Below are 24,761 nucleotides of genomic sequence, written 5' to 3' on the forward strand. Positions count from 1 at the left end.
AAACTAAACGAAGTCGCTCATAATGTACCTATCGACTCCGATAACACCGGGTGAGTCCGTAGTTCATAGGACATTATTATACGAGCTTGCACGGTCTGTTTGTTTATTTATTTATTGCTTAGTGGTGTAGACGAGCTCACAGCCCACCTGGTGTTAAGTGGTTACTGGAGCCCATAGACATCTACAACGTAAATGCGCCGCACACCTTGAGATATAAGTTCTAAGATCTCAGTATAGTTACAACGGCTGCCCCACCCTTCAAACCGAAACGCATTACTGCTTCACGGCCGAAATAGGCGGGGTGGTGGTACCTACCCGCGCGGACTCACAAGAGGTCCCACCACCAGTAAAAAGTTGTTCACGGTTGTTACTACTGTTTGCTGCTGCTGAGAAGTGGCCCACTTTTCGATTTGCAAGGTGGGACGGTCGTTATACAACAGTATTATTGAGACTTCGACATCATGTACCTTTTCGTTTCACAGTATACGGCACTTATGTCAATAAAAATGTAGGTATCATCTTTTTTTAACTTAAAACTAATGCGGTAATTGATTCTATCACGTAAAATGTGAGCATAAATATATACTATTTATATAATACTTTATCTAAAGTCCATTATCATTAGATATCAACAAATAATTTCCAAAGCAATGTTATCGAGCAGGTAAATAATTATCTCATTGTTTGGAAAGTACGTTATAGGCTCAGATAAAACAGTGCCTACAATTTTCACCTGCCGACTGATTTACTTTTTTTGAAACTAGGTCGCTATTGCCTAGTTTTAGAGTCAATTTTTTTTTATATAGTTTATTAAATGTTTCCGTAACGTTAGCCGAAGACAGGATGAGATGGAACAACATGGTGAGGACGGAACTCTTACATGCAGGTGATCATGATCGTTACACTGATGAACAAGACTAGAGAATCATCAGAAGAGAAAATTTAATAGATGAAATGAATCTAATTGTCTCTAGGAATCTACTGAACCTAATGCAATGATGATTACGGAAAAATTAGGCGAACACTAGTAATACATTAAAACCTAAGCCTATGAGTAAATCTATCACAGCATTTCTTATAACGTAGAAGTTAGAATAATTTATCTCTTATCTACAATATACGTGATATTTTAACAATTACTGGCACCATTTTTTGAAGTTAATCTTTGATATATCTTTGTTAGATCATTATGATAGCCTTTGTACCTAGATAATAATTGTTGACAAGTCACGTGGCCATGGATAATGATAAGTGGGGATCAACATCCTTTATTTATTATTAAGGAGCTCATTATCACTAATGCTCTAAGTTTGCCTTCGAAACTCTTATCGGAAAACATGTCTTTTCGGATGCGATCTTTTTTTTTTATTTATTGCTTAGATGGATGGACGAGCTCACAGCCCACCTGGTGTTAAGTGGTTACTGGAGCCCATGGACATCTACAACGTAAATGCGCCACCCACCTTGAGATATCAGTTCTAAGATCTCAGTATAGTTACTCTCTCTAGCTCTCTAAGCACTAGTCACCGCTCTCGTGAGTATTTATTTATAACATGCACTCAAGGGAATCCCTGAGGGAAAAATGCCATCCCAGTACATTTTTGAAAATTTGATGTATGTTCGTAAACATATTGAGGAGTTTCCTAAAAAGTCGGACATACATAATAGAAATACCTACTAGGAACAAACACAAGCTTGTTGTGCCGATGAGTAGGTTACACAAGATACGAAATTCATTTGGGTGTTTGTCTGTGCGCCTGTACAACAAAATCTCATAAGATGTTCAGAACCTACATATACATAGGTTTAAGAAAACTATTAAAGAACATCTGTGCAATAAAGCTTACTATAAAGTCAATGATTATCTAGAAGATTGCAAAAAGTGCGAATGAGTTGCTCGCTCCGGGCATTTCAATATTGCAATAACTGTTACGTTATAATACACATTGTAAAAATGAATATTTATAAAAAAATATCTAATATTTAAAACAAAAAAATCAAATATTTAAAAAAAAAAAGACATGCCCGCTGAGTTTCTTGCCAGTTCTTCTCAGGACGGAGGCTAGTTTTTGTGAATTGGCGGTAGTTCTTTTTGACGTTCAACAAGTATGTACTTTCATTTATATTGAATAAAAAAAATTTGATTTGATTTGATTTGAAAAGAGTTCGACATGCAACCTAGACACAACCCGTTGAATTTTTCTTCGGATCTTCTCAGTGAGTCGTGATACCGATCCAGTGCTAAATTCTCCGAAGCACTGCTCTTGCTAGGGCTCGTGTTAGCAAATTCCCTCAGGTTGGGCCCGTGAGCTCATTAAAGCGTAAGTAAAGGCAGCGTTGTAGGAGTAATCTCGTTTAACGCACCCGCTTAGCCCCATGTAACCGGTTAAATACAATTGATTCACATTGAACTCTTTTCGTTAAAATGGGTTTAAATCGAATATTAAGGAAACAATGTCGTGTACGAAATGTGTGCTTTTTATTAAAATCTAGCTTAGAACATTTTCATTACACACACAAATAGGCGGGAAATCCCAGCGTCAAATGAGGCGTAAATGAAGGTTATGAAATCGCCTAATATGAAAGTGCATTTTAGGAATACGGCGCTATAGAAGGGATTGTTGTATTTACATATTTTATATAATTAAATCAATGTAACTAGTGTCCGTCCAATCATAGAAATTCGTACGTGACTGTTGTATCACATTTTCTCTTTTGTGTTACATAACACCTTAACGCTAATTTTTTTTTTTTGTAAAACTACAACGTACACACACATTTACAGCTCAACATTCTTACTAAAATTACACAGTAAAGGAAAATTGTGTTAATCTGATTTAATTTAATATGTTAGGTAGCCCCAGCAATAATAGAGCGCGTACTGCTGCAACACAGCGACGTGTTGGAGTGCGGAGTGGTGGGAGCGCCCGACGAGTTGGCTGGCGAGCTGCCCACCGCCTTCGTAGTGCCCAAGCCTGACGTCACGCTCACAGAAAGAGAACTGCTAGACTTTACTAATGAACGGGTCGGTAACATAATTTGACTTAGCATTACAGCTCACTACTGCTGCTGTGGTGGAATATTATGGATATTTATTTTATAGTAGGTACATTGTGCACCATGGGAGGAAATGTCCAACTTTTGTCCCGCGGTGCACATACTATTTTTTCTCCTACCAGGCCGAAAGCTCGTGGAGTACCGAGTCGGGGTCCGGGGGTCGGAGCCCCCCATACTCATAAGAAAAAACAATTTAACTGTTTTTTAATTTTTAAATAAACTACTACTAATTGAATAAGAACTGTCTGATGAACTCATCTTTGTTTAATACTTCAATATTAAATTTTATTGCCTTTTGTTTATTTCACTCTTACACTAAACACAATATTGCAAATTACCCGAGCACAACAATGGCGGAGAATTTTAGAGTGCGTGAGAGCAGACGGAGACACTAACGCGCATGCGCACTTGTCAGTACCCAGGGAGGAAAAGTTACACTTTCTTCCCTGTACAGCGGGAGGAAAATCGAACTTTCGGCGTAGGTAGGAGAAAAAAGTATTATGCTAACATGAGACTGTAAGGCGTTGAAGGGTATAATATATATATAATGATAACGATAATTTTGAACCTAAGAATATCATGTGAGTTTGTGTGGTACCTAAAAGCAAATTATCATCATTCTTGATAGTGAAAATGAAACAGTCACTATTTTTAATTAGTTTATAGATATTAATTTTGCTAAGTAAGCGTGCTCCCTGCTCACTCATATTGTGTGATTATGAAAGTTGCAGCCTGAGAACGTCACAATATGAATGCTATTGCCCACCTAGAAATAAGGTTAATACCTTAATAAATAAGGAAGGCACGATTGCGTACAGGAAATAGGTTGAATAGTGGTAGCCTCTTGTACGGGCTCGCAACCCTCCATACTACCGATGCTAAATATAGATATTTGGGATTAAGCAATTTGGGAGAAAAATAATTGAAAATGCTACCGCTACTACGGGCAGGAAAGTAATAAGCCAGCAGCACAATGCACCCGTATTTCCTAATTGTAAGACGGACATATTATTTGCATTGAGATCATCTGACCATTAGTTCAAATGGACCGATCTATATACAGTGACGTAGCCAGGATTTTTGGGTTCTAAAACAAAAAATGAAAGTACCCGCTTTTGCTTATTATTAAAGAGAACATGAAGTGCCGAGCGTTGGGCTAGACGTTTAAAAAACTCGCACTAAGCACACTGAAATATAGGTTTTATTATAAGGCCATTAAAATAGAAAGTGCAATTTTTGTTCAATCTCATTATGGGGTTTTTATGGAATATGTGCTTGTAGGAGCAGCCGTAGTTAAGCTGCTTCAACTAGCTATATTGTTTAGACACTGGCATGAAGGATAAGTAGCATAGACAGAATGAATATTGTTATGTCGTTTATGTAACGTATATTGTTTATAGGATAGACTACAATAGAGGTAGATTTTTTTTATTGCGTGGACGAGCTCACCGCCCACCTGATGTTAAGTGGTTACTGGAGCCCTATAGACATCTACAACGTAAATGCGCCACCCACCTTGAGATATAATTTCTAAGTAAATTAACTAAGTAATCTAACTTATATAACTCAATATAAAGGTAAGTAAACAATAGCGCACAGCACGGTAAACTGTTTAGCAAATGATTGGGCTACAATCATAAGCGACAGCGATTTTGTCATAATTGTAAGGCGGTTGCCCAAGTAGACGGTCCCTTTCGACTGTAAACTTTGCTTTCACATAGCTACGTCACTCTATATGTTTATCTGGTATATTGAGAATGGTTTTCTCGATGGCTAAAAAATCCCTCAGTTACCAAATGCTCACTAATTTGCATACGAATAACATCAACTTTTTATTTTGCAATTATTTCGTGTTTATATGCAAATAGCTGTACAAATAAGCTAGAAAAATAGATAGATTTCTTATCTGTTTTAGTTGTCATCTACATCAAGACTCCACGGTGGTATTATATTCGTCAAAGAAATACCAAAAAACGCGTCGGGAAAAATACTGCGGCGTGTACTCAAACAAAGAATTGCAGAAATGAAGAAAAGCAAATTATAATTGAAGTCACTTCAATGGTCAATTTTATTCTATAATATAATTTGTGGACTATCTTCTCTCTGATCAAAGGGATATAAAAACTATTATTAACCTCTTCAGTGAAATTGGCACTAATTATTTATATTTTTATCTCTACGCTAAATGGCCACATATTATTACACATAATAAGGACATAATTTTTCTAATCAAAATTCACTATTTCTATTTTTTTTCTACTTACTGAATTGTTTTCCTATAAAATGAAAAATCGCCATAAAGAATAAATTAAATTCATTATTATTTTATTTTACAAAAATTCGTCCCCGAAGAGATTAAACTAACTGTAGTTAAATCTTTATGTATATATATATATCTCCTAACACTTTTCCTGTAACGCATTGCAAGCATCGCAAGCCTCTCGGGCAAAACATACTTTGTGAGTGCAACTTTTACATTAATGATTTAGACTTTAAGGCTGATTTAATTATTGTATTACTAATATATATAATATATAATAATTATATATTATATCTATCTATACCTTACGGCGGGCCGGGAATATTTAGAATTTTTAAAAACCGTGACGTTAGTGGGGCTGACGTCACCTCTTTCGCCGCTGGGCTCACTCATTGCAAAAACGAACACACCAAATTGATTTGAGCAATGTTTGTCCGTATTAGTACATAATACAATAATTAAATCAGCCTTAAAGTCTAAATCATTAATGTAAAAGTTACACTCACAAAGTATGTTTTGCCCGAGATGCTTGCGATGCTTGCAATGCGTTAGATATACCGTCTGAACCGGGAGCCTTGCGAGGACGTAGGCCTTTGATTAGGTCCATGGGGGTAACGGGTGGTAGCGCGGCAAGGTGGCTCTACGTTCGACCTCACTGTCTACTATTTCTACATGAACAGGGTCCGCGGGCCAGTAGCTCTGCTTTTTCGTCGTCATCAAACGTCGCGAGTCGGCCTGACGACTACGAGCCTCGGCCTACGAGCGGAGGCATAGTTACTGTCGTACGGAATAGTTTATCTATTCCGTGGTCGTATCCGATTTGAGAGTTCAAGCTAAGCGGTACTAAGACCGTTGGGAGGGTGCGAGTCCTTCTAAGAAATCAGACCATCTGCCATCTCGGACTTCGGCGATGCGAGATTTTACGTCGCGTTATAGGCCACACATTCGAATTCGATTTTCCTCGTTAGGATACCTATCGTACGCGCGGATCGAGGCGTTTTTGGCTCAAAGGAGTTCTCTAACATCGTCGGCAAATTTAAAGCGGTGAAGGAAGTCCTCCGCTACAACTTGGTTCGATGACCTATCTAATGTCGAGGTGATGTGTGACGTTACGATGTCTATGGCTTCAGCAGTATCTTGAGGGGACGGGGTGGAGTCCGGACTGAATGGGAGCGATGGTGGATCAGATTTATCCAGGCTGATGCCCAGCGTATACCAATCCACCACAGTTCTCGTGACGGGAACGGAATTGGGAGCGCGACCGAACTTCATAACGACGGGACGGGGTCAACCTATGCGCAGAGTTACGTTTTTTAGTAATGCTATCGATATACTCGATAGTACATCTGGGCGATGCACGATATATAGCGGGTAGCGGAGAGACGATATTGAAAGCGAGATCATCGACTAGCACGTCGAGGCGTCTGCCGTTGGGGGTTGTGGTATGCGCAATGCAGGGCTTCTCTTATGACTGTCGTTCAGAACCATGTTATAGTTCACGATTTTAGGGTCGCAGCGGTTGCGGCGTATTCCTGCACAACGGCGATGAAGTGTTGTGCAGTGGAGGCGGCGCGGATGATGTCGCCCAAAGCGTTTACGCGCTCAAAGTTGATCGACTGAAAAAAGTCGATCGCTAGAGCGAGAGTGTCGGACGCGGTCGAAGGGTAAGTCCTGTGTGCATGCGGTGCACCGTAGGCCTTGTTCGAGAAGGTCGGCCTTGACGAGCCCGGCATCTAATTCCTTCGGTACGCCGCGTATGACCGCGCGGAGTTCACGCTCCTCCTGAAGCGTATAAGTGTGAAAACATTTACGCTCCTTTCGGAGGTAGCTTGAGAGAGCCCCTAGGGTCGTCGGGTGTAGTTACTTTAATCTGAATCTCGTTCCCGAGATTACGAGCACTGATAAAATTTATATTTAAGGACCAAATTCTATTGTACCCGGGCGGCAGACAATGCTTTACATATAGGCGCAGGTAGAAATTCTCAAGAAACACTTGGGAGGTAGATCTGCCACGAAGCGATCAAACGGTCGATGAACACGTCCTTACGCGACTGGTGCTTGACTCAGCTCGAATGACTTTGTAGTATTGCACTATAATATACTATATATACTGTGCCAAAGTTTATTATAATTATCGCATACTTATTAGATTCATACAATGACTCCCCGTGACCAAGATGACAAGCTCCACGTATCCAAGTATCCATTTATTAGACTCCTGTTAGTTGGTTCTATATACTTATTTTCTTTATCTATACTTATAATATTATAAAGCTGAAGAGTTTGTTTGTTTGAACGCGCTAATCTGAGGAACTACTGGTCCGATTTCCCGATTCTTTCAGTATTAGATAGCCCATTTATTGAGGAAGGCTATATATAGGTTATATAACATCACGCTAAGACCAATGCAGGCGGAGCACCAATAAAGAATGTTTCAAAATCGGGGTTTTTTCCCTTTTAAGAGCTTCCCACTGCGTGCTCTGCGGAAACGGTTAAAGTTTCGCTAAAGTAATGTATGAGAGAATTGTTACTCTTTAAAAGATCTAAAAAAGGTCCGCGACAGCATATGTCTATATATTAAGGTTGGCTCACTATAACGTTTTTTATGTTAAACAAATTTGTTCTAAAAAAAAGCATTTTTTGTGAAGGTGTTTTTATAAAGATAATATTAATCCCTGTCCAAATAAATACGTTATTCATTACGATATTGAAAAACCCAAATAATTTCAAGATAGGCTTTGACAATTATAGATTTTTCTGAATATCTCCAAGATATCATCATCAGATCTTGATGTAAACAAGACCATTCGGGAAGTCAACCCTTTCGAACAAAAAAAAAAGAATTATCAGAATCGGTTCAAGCATTCTCGAGAAATCGGTGAACATACATAGATAAAAAATTATGGTCGAATTGATAACTTCCACTTTTGAAGTCTGTTAAAAAGCGTGATTTTGGTACCTTAAATAGCTCCTTAACATTCTATTATTCAAAAATATTTTCACTTTCTACGTAAATGAAGAGGTGGGTAAAATTTAGCGTTATGCCAAAGTAACTATTCCACGCGGACGAAGTCGCGGGCAGAAGATAGTAAATAATATTTTTTGAAGTTTTTCTTTTGTATATTGCCTTTGTTCTGCAAAAGATCATTTATTGACCTTCGAAAAAAGAATAATATTATTATGAATATATGTAAATTGTAAGAATTTTAGCAAACAAATAACTCGTTGGCCTTGTTTTTATGACCGTTTTTTTTATAATCTTGGGTAAAGTTAGATTTTTAAGTTATTTCTTATATATGTATATTATGATCGTATAATAATGGTGAATTAATCATTGTATTCAATTAATTATTTAAATCAAATTGTATAAATAATTGAATTATTAAAGTTGAAATAAAGTTCTTTTTTCATTTCAATTTATCTAAATGTAAGCCACCAGACGAGCCGGATCGGTTGCTATTTTGAACTCTGTTTTTTTTCCTGGTATCCTATGAGGCTATTCCAGCTCTCCTGACGGGTAGGTGTGCTCACGGGCTCAACCTGAGAGAATTTCCTAACACTAGCCCTAGCCAGAGCAGTGCATCTTAATAACTTCTACGCTTTCTTAACTTAGCGAATCTTATCTATTCTAATCATAACGTCCAAAATGAATGTAGGCTTTCAGCTCTACGGCTCAAATACAATAAAATATAGAAATTATTTTATTATTTTGACTAGACTAGCTCATGGTCCACCTGATATAAGTAGTTAGTGGTAATATTTTTAAATGGGCTCTACATACGCAGTTGATCTCTTGTCATAATTTAATATCTTAGTATTAAGACAACCACCTAGAAATGTTTTTGGGCCGAATCTCTCACAGGTTTCACACGATTGAGATTCGCTACCCATATAATGATATGGGTAACGGATTGGTTACGTAGGGGACCCAGCACCCGGCCTACCTGGTGCTAAGTGGTTACCGGAGACCACAGATATCACAACGTCAATGTCGCCACCCACCTTCGAGCGTGACGTCTAAGTCTCAATTGTACCTAGTCAGGTCATAAATTCTGTCACATGTTTAATGTAAAATAATTGAAACAAGTTTATTCATTATGTAACCATTCTTATACCAAAATGAACTTAACAAAACATAGATTCTTATGACACTAAAGTTTATTCAAAATGACCTCCGTGATTTTGAATACAGGCCTTCAATCTGCGCGGCCAGTCGTCTATCGCAGCACGAACGAGGTCCATGTCAATATCGGCGGCTACCTTAATCAAGGATGTCTTGAGTGACTCCAAATTGGGATGAGGCTTTGAGCACGCCTTTTCCTCCAAGTGTTGCCATATCTTGTAATCTAACGGATTCAAATCTGGACTGGAGGAGGGCCAGTCTTCGTGCCGGATGAAGTCTATCTCACTCGCCGCCAGCCAGTCTTGTGTGCTCTTCGCTCTATGAGCTGGCGCCGAATCTTGTTGGAATACCCAGTGCCTGTTATTGAACATGGTATGAGAAACAGGTTCCACAAGGTTCGTCAGGACTGTATTTTGATACACAACTGCATTCGTTTTTACACCTTTCTCACAAAAATGTACCTCTGTTAAGCCCCAATAAGAAACTCCCAACCATACCATGAGCGAGGATGGAAAATGACCTCGTTGGACACGCGGAATACGGTTGCTCGCTTCTTCACTACTGCGTGCGTACACCTTATCATTTTGTTTGTTGTAGCTCTCTTCTACGGTAAAAATTTTTTCATCCGAAAAAAGAATTTCCCGATATTTTTTTCCCGCGTACCGCTTCAACAAAGCGCGGCATCTCTTCAGTCTCAGGTCCATTAGACGAGCATTCAAACGATGTCCTATTTTTCTTCAATATGCCCGAAGCCCTAAGTCTTCATTTAACACCCTTTTCACCGTGGTTCTGCTTAACCCCATCTGAAGGGCCAACAGTTTCTGCTTACGTTTGGGATTTCTTTGAATTCGCGGCTTCACAGCTTTTATCACTGCTGGAGTCCTAACAGACCGAGGGCGACCACTTCTTGACCTGTCATCTACACTAGAGTCTTCATTGTATCGTTTGATGGTACGATAAACGAATCTTTTGGTTATATTCAAATTTTTCAGTATGTTAAAAATTTGAATTGGCGCGTAACCGCAACGATGCAACGCAATAACTGCAACACGGTCTTCTTTAAGCGTCCACTCCATATTTAAAAATGAGTAAAATTCTAAAAGTATACATTTTTATTTTCATGAACAATTCGAAATTCGAATTCAATAAACTTTTTTGTGGCCAGCATTCTAAAAGAAAAGTTTTTACTGTGTGACAATACTTATGACCTGACTAGTTATATATGTGCATATATGTGTATAATATAACGGCTGTTCCATCTTTTATGCAATCGTGCTTCATGTAATTCAGATCGAACGGCCATGTTTAGGGTTATTCGGGAAACCTACTGGATTTATAGTTCGCTGGTTTTTCTGACAACAGCATTTAAAAAGGGAATTGATATGAATCATTCGCACAACGCTTGAGATATTATTGGAGTTTGATTGAAGTGATTTACAGACGGTAAATGTATAGCACTAATTCTGCGGCACGGACCATTAAGATACATCTATGCAAATATATTAAATGTATAATCTATGATCTATGCAAGTAATTAGAAATCGAACATGTGGCATGCTTTCAAACAATAAAAAGATAATTAAACCTCTTGGGGAAACCGAATGGGAAATTTTTCAAAAACAATAAGTTTTTTTCTCAAAGAAAAAGTTAAAGCCGATTAAATTTACATTGTACGTACTTTTCACAGGAAAATAGATATTAATTACTGAGCATAATAGATACTTTATTTCATTTAAAAGTTATAATTTTTTAAAGATTTAATTTTTTTTTTATTGCTTATATGTGTGGACGAGCTCACAGCCCACCTGGTGTTTGGCGTTCAATCTCGGCGTTCCGTGCTGAAGTCATGGTACAGACGGCTGGCCGATCTTTCGGCTGGTCGTAGGACCGTCGAGGCGATTCACCCGGTCCTTGTGGATTGGGTGAATCATAAAAGAAGACGCCTCACTTTACGACTCATGGAGGTGCTCACTGGGCATGGTTGCATCGATGAGTGCCTGCACCGGATCGGAGCCAAGTCGACGACAAAGTGTCACCATTGTGGTTGCGACTTGGACACGGTGGAGCATACGCTCGTCGTCTGCCCCGCATGTGAGGGGTGGCGCCGTGACGTTGTCGCAAAAATAGGAAACGCAGAAGGAAGTGGCGGGGTGCGTGAGAGACGCACAAGCCCGCCACCATCAACCGGGGTTCAGAGAGGTGGATCTCGCCCAAGCCCTAAGTGTTTCGGGCCCTCCTCACATGTCGGTCTATGAACCGGCGAGGGGGCCCTAAGAAGACGACGTGCAAGCTGCTCTGCACGCGCTTTACGCAAGAGCCGGATGGTGATGGAAGGCCGACCATCCTCGACCCACGCTGGTTTTGGTCCAGTGGGGTATTCCGTGGGATAATCCATTCTCACCAGCACCATGTAGGCGAGCTTTGGATAGCCTGCTGACCATGAGGGCTGGTGGTCGTGGCGCCGACGCCCGTGATAGAAGAGATGTGCTCCGCACTAAGCGCTTCACTTTTCTCCCTTTGCCTTTTCATGAGTTCTGTTTCATGCGAGGTTCGGTCGTGGGTTGTTGAGTGGCGATTTTGACGAAATTCTGACTAAAAATTGTTTAAAATGAAAAAATACAAATAAACCAATTTCTATTGTTTATATGAGATGTAGGTAAATTGTCTTATTTCTGATTATCTTTTTAGTGAACAATTTTGGTTTGTATTCAATGTTCCGACCCGGTGGACCGAATGGTAAACAGTCGACGTCGCTCTAAGCATGTCATTACGGATCCTCGCGATCCATTAACGGTGCTTTTAGGTACCTCAAGAACCGATCACCGTACTCGCCGAACCCGTGGCTTGCGACGAAAGGCTCGACGAGTAAATTAACCCATAGACACAGCCCACTGAGTTTCTCACCAGATCTTCTCAGTGGGTCTCTCATTATCCCCAGCTGGACAACCAGTTGGATGAGGCTGCAGCGGCCTAGGGGGCTAAATCCCCTCTAAAATGTTTTGGGACGGAAAGGAATGGGAAGCTACCGTTACTATTTTTCCCAAGAAAACCACCATGAGAAAAGTCAAAAGGAAGCTTAGTATGTCGAGCGCTCCGACTGACCCTCGACGCCAGGACGAGTCGGGGTCTCCTGGTGTGAGCTTGGTTACCGGCTATAAGTCAGTGCGTCATCAGGCTGCTTATAAAAATTGGATAACTGTTGACTCAAACACTAGTACCACAAGGCGATTAGGCCCTAAACAAATCCTTAACGTTGGCACCTGGAATATTCGCGGACTCTTGAGACCTGGGAAAATCGAAATAGTTTGCAGAGAGATGGGAAGTTTTAGCCTCGATGTAATGGACTTAAGTGAGACTCACTTCAGAAAGTTCGGTCAATTTGTTATGGCATCGGGTAAGCTGAGACTCAGCGCGGCGGCAAGATAATCGGGTACACTGCAGTCAATGACAGAATCAATGCACTAAAACTATCTGCCCACTTTTATCCCATCAACATCGTACAGGTATATGCACCAACTTCGAATTCAACCCAGGATGAAATAGACTCTTTCTATAACAGCTTGGGGAAAGTCTACGAAGGTATCCCAAAGAAGGAAGTTTTTTTTATTGCTTAGGTGTGTGGACGAAGCTCACAGCCCACCTGATGTTAAGTGGTTACTGGAGCCCATAGACATCTACAACGTAAATGCGCTACGTACCTTGAGATATAAGTTCTAAGGTCTCAGTATAGTCACAACGGCTGCCCCACCCTTCAAACCGAAACGCATTACTGCTTCACGGCAGAAATAGGCGGGGCGGTGGTACCTACCCGTGTGGATTCACAAGAGGTCCTACCACCAGTAATTACGCAAATTATAAATTTGCGGGTTTGATTTTTATTACTCGATGTTATTCCTTCACCGTGGAAGTCAATCGTGAACATTTGTTAAGTACGTATTTCATTGGAAAAATTGGTACCTGCGTGCGGTATTCGAACACCGGTGCATCGCTCGACACGAATGCACCGGACGTCTTATCCTTTAGGCCACGACGACTTCGAATACAATACTTATGGGAGATTTCAATGCCAAGATAGACAATACGCTAATGGAATGTTCGTAGCATAGTCGGGAAATTCAGGCTACGGACTCGTAACGAGCGAGGGCAGTCCTCGACTTCTGTGCGGAAAACTAATGTTTCAATCATTAGCACCCAGAAGAAGAAGAAGAAGTATGTTTTTTGGGACCCACCACCCACTAATCTATTATTCAAGTAGAACTTCATGAAAGTTATTCGAAATCATTAAGTTACCACCCAGCATTAAGTACACTTGACAATTTTTCAAATATTTCATTCAAAATGACGAAATGACGATTAAACTTTTCTATGTACTCAACTTTTGATCGCAGAAGTGAAGTATGATGTTTATCACCAGATGGTTTTGCATTTTTTTATGGTACAAGATATTTATAAACTTTGCTATTAATTCGTATTATTCAAGTAATTAAAATCGCACCGGCTGTTGAATTTATAATGTAACAAACAAACAAGCAACGGCAACGCAAGGCCGCTGCATGAACTTACCACTTATGTGCGTGTATGTATATATATTTTCACTCTGACAATGCTTAGTCACTTCACTTGAAACATTTTCGTTCTTCATTACTATCAGTAAAGGTATATTTGTTAATTTTTTCAACACGATAAAACGCATAAAGGATACTTTAATACGTATCTACGTATTTTGAAATCATTTCCACGATATTTATAAATTAATTATTTAATGAAAGACCTTTAATTGAGACCGATTTAATTGATCAACAAATTTTTATTTTCTTGAAAATTTTTACACTTATACTGATAAAAAATGAAAAACGACGAGAAAGTAATGTGCGGAGGGCCAGCGCTTCTTGTGCCAGCCCATTTGTCGTTTGGGCAGCACTTTCTGGACAAAATCAGAGAAAACTGTTTAAGACAAGACGGCGTGGCACTGGTAAGTGCTATTTTTTTATTTGATCCCAACAAACACATTAATAATACATTAGCGGAATCGTTTTAAACGAAAATGTTAATTTATTTTGTTAAATTTCCTTTATTATCGTGAAGACCGAAAACTCAACTGCTACTGCTGGAATTGGCTACCGTCGTTCAACGACACATACCTACAAATTAATTTGAAACTTCATTAAAAAAAAAAAAACGCTTTGTTAAGGAAACAAAAGCAATCGCATTATTTTAGGATATAATTTGCTTTACCTCTTAAAATACTTAACTATTGACCCTCATTCGGAATATCAACTCCAAGATACTTTCGGATACTTTCGGAAGTCCCTAATCGCGAAGAAGCTTCAGAGCGCAGCCCTAGGACAGTGGTTCCGAAAATGGCGCATAGACATCAACCCAGCGAAAAGTACTGCGGTGCTATTTCAGAGGGGAAGCTCCACACGGATTTCCTCCCGGATTAGGAGGAGGAATCTCACACCCCCGATTACTCTCTTTAGACAACCCATACCCTGGGCCAGGAAGGTCAAGTACCTGGGCGTTACCCTGGATGCATCGATGACATTCCGCCCGCATATAAAATCAGTCCGTGACCGTGCCGCGTTTATTCTCGGTAGGCTCTACCCCATGATCTGTAAGCGGAGTAAAATGTCCCTTCGGAACAAGGTGACACTTTACAAAACTTGCATAAGGCCCGTCATGACTTACGCGAGTGTGGTGTTCGCTCACGCGGCCCGCACACACATAGACACCCTCCAATCTCTACAATCCCGCTTTTGCAGGTTAGCCGTCGGAGCTCCGTGGTTCGTGATGAACGTTGACCTACACGACGACTTGGGCCTCGAATCTATCCAGAAATACATGAAGTCAGCGTCGGAACGGTACTTCGATAAGGCTATGCATCATGATAATCGCCTTATCGTTGCCGCCGCTGACTACTCCCCGAATCCTGATCACGCAGGAGCCAGTCACCGTCGACGCCCTAGACACGTCCTTACGGATCCATCAGATCCAATAACCTTTGCATTAGACGCCTTCAGCTCTAACACTAGGCGCAGGCTTAGGGACCTCGGTAACCGTACTCGTCGAACTCGACAAAGAGTTCGCCGTGCAACCTAACCCATGAATCAGCTCGCTGAGTTTCTCGCCGGATCTTCTCAGCGGGTCGCGATTCCGATCGGGTAGTAGATTCATTCGCGAAGCAGCTACTCTTGAGCTGTTAGGTCTCCTTCGGAGGCGCTCGGGTAGCTGTTAGCAAATCCCACCCCTCCCGGCTGAGCCTTTGCTCGCCCACCTGTCCTGGTGAAACTGGAAAGGCCTCCGGGCCACCAGTAATCTTTCAATCACAAAAAAAAAAACGCATTATTTTAGGATATAACTTTGCTTTACCTCTTAAAATACTTCACCATTGAACCTCATTCGGAATATCAACTCCAAGATACTTTCGGAACTCTGCAAAGATATTTCTTGAAGTGATGGCGTATTTTTTTTTTTTTTTTTTTTTTTTTTTATTGCCTTTGTAGGCAGACGGGCATACGGCCCACCTGATGGTGAGTGGTTACCGTCGCCCATGGACTTCAGCAATGCCAGGGGCAGAGCCAAGCCGCTGCCTACCGCTTAATACTCTCCACAAGCCTCGTTTGAAGAAGGACATGTCATAGCGCTCGGGAAACACCGAGGAGGGGAGCTCATTCCATAGCCGGATGGTACGTGGCAAAAAAGATCTCTGGAAACGCACTGTGGATGACCGCAGTGGCTCCAGGTAGTATGGATGAACTCTACTCCGGTGGCGGGCGGTGCGATGGTAAAAACGAGATGTTGGTATCATCTCGAACAATTCCTCAGAGCACTCCCCATGGAACATACGGTATAAAATACAGAGGGAACCGAAGTCCCTCCGCAGACCCAGAGGCTCCAAACGATCCGAGAGAATGGGATTATCGACAATCCGAACGGCCCTCCTCTGTATGGAGTCAAATGGAAGAAGCTGGTATTTGGGAGCCCCGGCCCAGAGATGGGAGCAGTACTCCATGCGAGGCCGGACTTGTGCTTTATAAAGCAAAAGTCTTTGTCCAGGCGTGAAGTACCGCTTCGCTCTGTTAAGGACTCCCAGCATTTTGGACGCCAACTTGGCTTTGCCTTCCAAATGACTCCGAAACTGGACATCGCTCGAAACGTCGACCCCAAGTATCCCGATACTCTCGGAAGGTTGCAGGGATACTCCTTGGAATTGCGGCGCCATGACAAAGGGGTCCTTCTTCGCAGTGAACGCGCAAACTTGTGTCTTTATCGGGTTGAATTGAACCAAGTTCAATTCACCCCATTCGGAGACTCGCCCCAGAGAGTTCTCCACTTCAGACACAAGTTTTGATCGTCTCTCTTGCACCACGCTCCGAGAGAGACTCTGATGGCCGATATATCGCGCATCCCCCGTGCTATCATCTGCATAGCAATGCATGCCATCAATAGACAGCATGTCATTGATATACAGGATAAAAAGCGTGGGGGAGAGCACCGAACCTTGTGGAACGCCAGCGTTAATGGTCATGGTATCAGAACAGTCACCGTCTACAACGACCGTGATGCTCCGCCCATCCAAAAAGCTAGCGATCCACTTGCAGAGACCCTCGGGGATTCCGTAAGATGGTAACTTCGATAGAAGTGCCCTATGCCAGACCCTGTCGAAGGCCTTCGCGATATCAAGGCTCACAGCAAGAGCCTCGCCCTTGCTCTCCAAGGCTTCAGCCCACCTGTGACTAAGGTATACAAGAAGATCGCCAGCTGAGCGACCGTGACGGAAACCGTACTGTCGGTCACTGATCAGCTGGCGATCCTCAAGATACTTCAGGAGTTGTGTGTTTATAATTCGCTCCATCACCTTGGAAAGCAAGGAAGTTATCGCGATAGGCCTGTAGCTCGATGGGTCCGACCGGTCACCCTTCTTGGGGATAGGGTGGACGTGGGCGGTCTTCCATGAAGACGGAACCCTGTTAGTGCAATAAGAGAGGCGATACAAACGCGTTAGCGCAGGTGTCAGCTCAGGGGCGCACGTTTTCAAAACCACTGCGGGGATGCCGTCTGGCCCACTCGACTTATGGACGTCCAGGAGTCGGAGCTCCCGCCTGACTGCACACTGTGTGAAGCAGATATCCGGCAGGGAGCTATCACACCGGGGGATGTTCGGTGGTGTGGCACCCCCGTCGTCCACAGTCGAGTTCGAGGCGAAGAGTTTGACCAGAAGGTCAGCCTTCTCTTTCGCGCTGTGGGCCAGACTGTCATCGGACTTGCGCAGTGGTGGGAGACTAGACCTGCAAAAGTTTCCTTCTGCAGCTTTGGCGAGCGACCAAAAAGCACGGCTCCCGGAGGGATAGCTCTTCAATCGCTTGCCAACTCTAGCAACGTGCTCCGACTTCGCCTTGGCAATTACCTTCTTGTAGGACCTGGAAGCGGCGTTATATTTCCGCCTTTCCCCTGAGATGTTAGGATCCCGACGTCTCCTGGCATCATCCCATGCCACGTATGCGGACCGCTTGAGGCGTGCAGCATCCCTGCTGGCATTGTTATACCAGGGTCTGCTGCGACCCCCAACGGGCACTTCAGAGGAGGGAATAAACAATTCCATCCCCTGGAGCACCACGTCTTTAAGACGGTCCGCACAGACGTCAGGATCAGCAGAGGAAAAGCAGAACCGCCCCCATGGGTAGGATGCGTAAAATTCACGCAATCCATCCCAATCTGCTGACATATACCGCCAAACTCTTCGATACCCGGTCGTCGTTCGACGATCAGGACGAGAGAGTGGTACGGCAGCACGAATAAGGCAGTGATCAGACGATCCAAGCGGAGCGTCGACCACCACACTGTATCCGGCTGGATCTGTGGTCAGCAGAAGGTCCAACAAAGAAGGCTCGTGCCCCTCGATATCTGGGACACGGGTGGGCTGTGTCACCAGCTGGGAGAAGCCGTAGGCCAAGGCGAAATCGTAGGCAGTCCGACCCGGGAGGTCAGTGGTTCTGGACCCCAACCACTCTTGGTGGTGAGCGTTAAAGTCTCCAAGAACCACCACCTCCGCAGATGGGTACTGCTCAAGCACGCGGTTAGTCCCCTCTTGCACATGCTCAAACAGAGCTGAACCTGCATCACTGCTGTGGGACCTGTACAGGCACGCGTAGATTCGGCTACGGCCCCCGTGATCTACGCGCAGCCACAAGAGGGACAGGTCCCGTTGTTCGAGGCCCCGAAGACGGCGACAACAGACATCAGCCCGGACGAATACGCACACCCCGGCTTTACGCAGGAAGTTGTGCTCCAATACGTAGCCGGGGTACTCAAGGTATGAGGTGTCATCCGGAGCAGATATCTGTGTCTCCGTTAAAAAAAGCAGGGCAGGCTGCGCCGTCTCAAGGTGGTGGTGTACGGCGTCAAGGTTGCTATGTAGGCCCCTGACATTGCTGAAATCCACATTATATGTGGAATGGGGAACCGCCTGTGAAACCCTTTTCTTTTTTTTTGTCGACTTCATAATTGTTTAATTTTCGGAGAGTAGGATTAGGAGAGGTAGGATGTTGGAGGTGAGACCGAGGCAACACCTGAATGAAGCGCGGAACATAGTACGTGCTCGACCACGGATTGCGTGAGAGACCGACGCAGGGCATGGAAGGGCCCCCAGTCCACTCTGCATGCGATCGCCGGGATCCACTCCGGTCTCCGACTCCGGCACGACGACCGCACGACAGGATTTTACACCGGTTGGCGGGACAGCTTCCCGGGGCGGAGTTTAGTAGAGACACCCGGGTTCAGGTCCCCTACTGACCGGCGGGCGGCAGCGGGTACCGTTTCACTGGGTCTCCCTATACCCCCGTCAAACACTCACGCCCCGTGAGTTCGCACGCACGTCTGCTCCGCAAGTTCCAGGCGTCACCAAGACTTACCCCCAACAAGGAAAGGGAAAGGGAAGGGATAGAACTGGCTCTCCAACCCACACGCCGGAACACAGCTAGGCTATTTGGCGGCGGACTCTAGTTGGAGGGTGGTCGCCAGCCAGTCGGACTAGGTCCTACCACCGGTTATGTTTTCGGCTCCCGTTTAGCACCACCCAGGGGTCACTTGTAGGGAATCGCGGGTTAAACCTACGGAAGCGGGAAGCACCAACCCCCAAATTTAATTTTTAGTACGCGATGTAATTAGTAAATTACGGAAGCAATTAATAAACTTGTACGTAAGGTATCCGCTTTCTATTATTATTATGGATTATTAGTGCCTGTCACAAGGTATAGTCGTATCAATCCATATGAGAGCAGCGGTCGTTTTAGCTCTTTTTTTTATATACATTACAGATTGACTATCACACTGGACATAAAGTAAGCTATAAGGAACTACTAGAAGAAACCGTCAGTGCCGCCGTCGGATTACAAAGTATGGGCCTAAATCGAGGAGATGTCGTAGGTATATGTAGTGAAAACCGACCTGAATTTGTTACCGCTGTGATGGGCGCTATATGTTGTGGCGCGGTTGTGACCGCCTTCAACCCGCAATACAAAGCAGGTTATACAAATTTACTTTAAAAAAAATTTCTATCTTTTCATTAAGGCTCGAAACTAATTTGTTAAAATCTATGATGTTTCTTTTGTAGATGAGATACAGCACGCGTTGAATATTTCGTTGCCAAAACTTATTGTAGCTTCTGAGAACAGCTTAAAAAAACATATAGATGTTTTTAAATCTATGCCATTTATTAATAAGTTGATTCAACTTAATGGCGAACCAGTACAGCACGATGTCAATTCGTACAGCTCATTGCTGGTGCCGACTAATCCCAATACGTATGTTCCGGTGGAGGTGAACGGCACTGATACCGTGTTTATTTTCTACTCTTCTGGCACTACCGGTCTGCCCAAGGGAGTCATGCTCAGTCATCTTAACGCTTTGTATGTCTCCTCTTCTCTTGAGTAAGTATCTATGAACCCAACATTTTTTTCTATCGTTAATGGGTTATTTACAGACGAGACTTTCTCGCTTCGCAGCGCTTAATAAATTGCAACTTGTAATCATATAGCTATGTTTGTCATCGAAGCGACGATATCAGTAAAATATGCTTTCACAATAATGTCCGAAAACTATAGAGTTATTTTTAGTGTTTAAAATATGCGATTTCTTATTACTATTACTACACGAGCATTTCATAAAAGTATTAATTGAATAATCGATTTATTTCATTTAAATCACACCCACTGGTTTTTAGCTTCTTTTTTTTTCTCAGATGTGTGGACGATTTCAAAGCCCACCTGGTGTTAAGTCGTTACTGGAGCCCATGGACATCTACAACGTAAATGCGTCACCCACCTTGAGATATAATTTCTAAGGTCTCAAGTATAGTTACATGGTAAGCGTGTTTCATTACAAAAAGTTTTAATGTCTCAGTATAAGTTACAACGGCTGCCCCACCCTTCAGACCGAAACGCATTACTGCTTCACGGCAGAAATAGGCAGGGGGGTGGTACCTACCCGCGCAGACTCACAAGAGGTCCTACCACGATTAATTACGCAAATTATAATTTTTGCGGGTTTGATTTTTATTACATGATGTTATTCCTTCACCGTGGAAGTCAATCGTGAACATTTGTTGAGTACGTATTTCATAAGAAAAATTGGTACCCGCCTGGGATTCGAACACCGGTGCATCACTCAACACGAATGTGTGGAAAATAATCATTATATAATCATTTTCAGCTTCTTTATCGTTGGCTGTTTGTTTTTTCATTGTGCTGATTTAATTGATTTGTGTTCTTTTAGTTTTGGATATACTCGGGAATCATGTATAAGGTTCTTATCAATTTTACCTATGTGCCACGTTTTTGGATTATTTAGTGTGATACACTATTTAGGATGTAATAAATTGTTGATTTTGATGGTGTACTCACCTGTAGATTACTTAAAAGCCATTGAGGAATATAAGGTAACTTTACAGATTCTTGTTTCAAATAACGAAAAATATTGTATATTTACCAGTTTTCAACATTTAATTTATTTCGTAACAGGTAAACCTTTTGATAATAGTGCCGCCAATCGCTGTTTTTCTATCAAAGTCTGATCTCGTCCAAAAGTATGACTTGTCTTCAGTGACTAGAATTTGGTGTGGTGCAGCTCCACTCAGTCAAGAGACGACTGTGGGGGTTTTAAGGAAGTAAGTTTTGGTGACCTTTATTTACTCCTACACTAATGGGTTTAAAGAAACCTCAGATTATTCGATTGCTGAGTGTGCCTAGTATAACATCTGACCTGCGTTGCATTAATTCTGAAAGAATGAAACAACAATTTTTTCGGGTTAAAAAGAGGCTTATGTCTGTTTTTCCGGCTATTTTTTGACTCCTCATTTCTTTGAGACTGAACTTCTAAATGGAAATTAATCGTAATATTTTCAAGTGCTTTATATCCAAAATGTTTGTAATAGTTAAAATAATAGCTTGTTAGTATAACAGTAGTTAGGGAAAACAATCAATAAATAGATTTAAGAAGAAAGCTATCCGTCATCATTTTTAGTTTTTCATAAAAAAAATATCAATGCCGGCGCATATGTACTGCAAATTACCAAACCGATAAAACTTTGGATTAGTACCTATTTCATTTCACAGAAATCACAGCTTAAAGCGGTTCGATTTTATGGGGTTACAAATTTCTGTTACCTGTCTATTAAAATTAATATTTTGTTCTTTAACAGTTTCCCTAACTGTCAGAAGATAATCCATGGATACGGAATGACGGAAACATCTTTTATAATAATAAAAAGCTATGATACCTTGGACAGCGAACAAAAGCATGGAAGTTGCGGGCACGTCGTACCTGGCATGAAAGTGAAGGTTAGCTTAATCCTCATAAAATCCTCCTTATTACTTCTCATAAAATCTACTCATTTCCTCAGAATTTGATGTTTAGCAATATCAAGTAAAATCAGTATTCTGATACATTTTTTGCCTTAAATAAACCAACTATCACCAACTGAGTTTCTCGCCGGATCTTCTCAGTCGGTCCTGATGCTATCCAGTGGTAGATTCAGCGAAGCGCTGCCCTTTTTAGGGCAGATGTTAGAAAATTCTCTCAGACTAAGCCCTGTAAATTAGCACACCACCCATTGCGAAGACAGAATAGCCTCTTGAGATTACTGGCAATTGGGTAGGCAAAATTACCTTGAACCAAGCGTTTTATTCGAAAGCTTTAGCTATCTTAAGCTTCTTACTCAGCGCATTGTCGACTTAGATTATAACATGATTAAATGTGAAATCTACATATTAATACGTGAAGTAAAAACTTTGTACCCCTTTTTGTGTAAATTGTGCGGACCGGGAGTTATGACGCGGGGTAGAGCAAAAGGCTTTTTAAAAAGAAACAACAGAGCTACCGTTCAAGGTAGAAGATGGTTTAAGACTGTTTTATTCATAAGCATGTTGTACGTATAGAGTATCTTACAAACAAGGGCTGTTTATCTTATTCTATTTCTGGGTATGGAATACAAGGAAATTCATATTTGTTGTCTAATCCTGATTAACGTAAACGCACCTATTACCGCCAGTTTAAGCCAGGTTCAGATTGATAAGTAAAAAATAAGCAGTTGTTCAATCACTGGCTCTATAATTTTTTTTGACGGTTCCGTAGATTACTCTTTTTTTAATGAAATTAAGGAACAACTAATAAAAATAAATAAAAAAAAGCAAAAAATAAAAATTGACGGGAAGGACCATATCCCTATTACCGATTCAATGCATGGGGTGTATTCCTATTACCGTTTTTTTGGCACTTATTACCGACCGCTAAAGCAACAGAATTAGTTATGTTAAATAAAAATTATAGTTTCAGTTTAATTTTTGATATGAAGCAACAGTACTTTAATTATTAAGTTACAATTCTCTTAATAATCTCTTAAAAAGGATAAGGTTTTTAGGCATGCGCTTGTAGGGGTAAAAAACCACAGAATTTCATAGTCAGCAGAAATATTAATTAATACAGTTAAACATTTTCATCATTGAAGACTCGAGTCGCCAATACGATTCGAGTCTCAATACCTTTATGGTGGACCCACGTCCTTACGGATCCTTCAGGTCCAATAACCTTTGCATTAGACACCTTCAGCTCTAACACTAGGAGCAGGCTTAGGGACTCTGGTAACCGTACTCATCGAACTCGACAAAGAGCTCGACGTGCAACCTAACCCATGCATCAGCTCGCTGAGTTTCTCACCGGATCTTCTCAGCGGGTCGCGATTTCGATCCGGTAGTAGATTCATTCGTGAAGCAGCTGCTCTTGAGTTGTTAGGTCTCCTTCGGAGGCGCTCGGGCAGCTGTTAGCAAATCCCACCCCTCCTGGCTGAGCCTTTGCTCGCCCACCTGTCCTGGTGAAACTGGAAAGCCTTTAGGGCCACCAGAAATCCTTCAATCATAAAAAAAAACCTCTATGGTGCTTCATTCTACGATTTTTTTTTTTTTTGGTCAGGAGGAAATCGCCGGACTTCCGCCCTCTATCCCCAGTGGAGGGCGGAAGCCCTCAGGAGCATGTCAGAGTCGAACTGACTAAAACCTCCTGTCGCTCAACAACCAACGTCCAAACCTCGCATGAGACAGAACTCATGAAGAGGCAGAGGGGGGAAAGTGAAGCGTTTAGTGCGGAGCACATCTCTCCCATCACCCTCCCCCTCGGGACGCCGGACCGGCGGTCGTCGGCGCCACGACCACCAGCTCTCTCGGTCGGCAGGCTATCCGAAGCCCGCCTAGATGGCGCCGGTTAGAGTGAGCTATCCTACGGAATACCCCGCTGGACCAGAACCAGCGTGGGTCGAGGATAGCCGGCCTTCCATCACCCGGATGCTCTTGCGTAAAACGCGTGCAGAGCAGCTTGCACGTCGTCTTCTTAGGCCCCCCTCGCCGGTCCCCAGACCGACATGTGAGGGGGGACCCGAAACACTTAGAGGGCCAGGGCTTGGGCGATATCCGCCTCCCTGGCCCCCGCTCGACGGCGGCGGGATTGTGCGTCTCTCACGCGCCCCGCCGCCTCCTTCTGCGAGATGGTGCACTCGCAGAAGTCGAGCATCGCCTTCCACGACTCGTCGTCGCCGAGCATCGATGCCACAACACTCGGCAACGACAAGTCGTTTCCTACTTTTGCGACGAGGACACGGCGCCACCCCTCCCATGCGGGGCAGGCGACGAGCGTATGCTCTGCCGTGTCCAAGTCGCAATCACAATGGTGGCACTCTGCCGTCGGCTCGGCTCTGATCCGGTGCAGGAACTCACCGAAGCAACCATGCCCAGTGAGCACCTGCGTGAGCCGGAAAGTGAGGCGTCCTCTGTCACG

At 42.7% G+C, this 24,761-nt stretch overlaps 1 protein-coding gene across 3 annotated transcripts in view; it reads left to right on the forward strand.

The window, feature by feature from the left end:
- LOC119628391 (luciferin 4-monooxygenase) overlaps positions 1–24,761 on the forward strand; it is a 44,978-nt gene that overhangs the window by 13,743 nt on the left and 6,474 nt on the right. For all 3 annotated transcript variants that reach the window (XM_062676092.1, XM_062676093.1, XM_062676094.1), the window contains exons 8-12: positions 19,757–19,964; positions 20,053–20,368; positions 21,213–21,375; positions 21,458–21,603; positions 22,138–22,276. In XM_062676092.1, the coding sequence (XP_062532076.1) occupies positions 19,757–19,964; positions 20,053–20,368; positions 21,213–21,375; positions 21,458–21,603; positions 22,138–22,276 (972 nt within the window). The remainder of the gene's footprint in view (positions 1–19,756; positions 19,965–20,052; positions 20,369–21,212; positions 21,376–21,457; positions 21,604–22,137; positions 22,277–24,761) is intronic.

Source organism: Bombyx mori, chromosome 25 (genome assembly GCF_030269925.1).
Source record: "Bombyx mori chromosome 25, ASM3026992v2".
Lineage (NCBI taxonomy): Eukaryota > Metazoa > Arthropoda > Insecta > Lepidoptera > Bombycidae > Bombyx > Bombyx mori.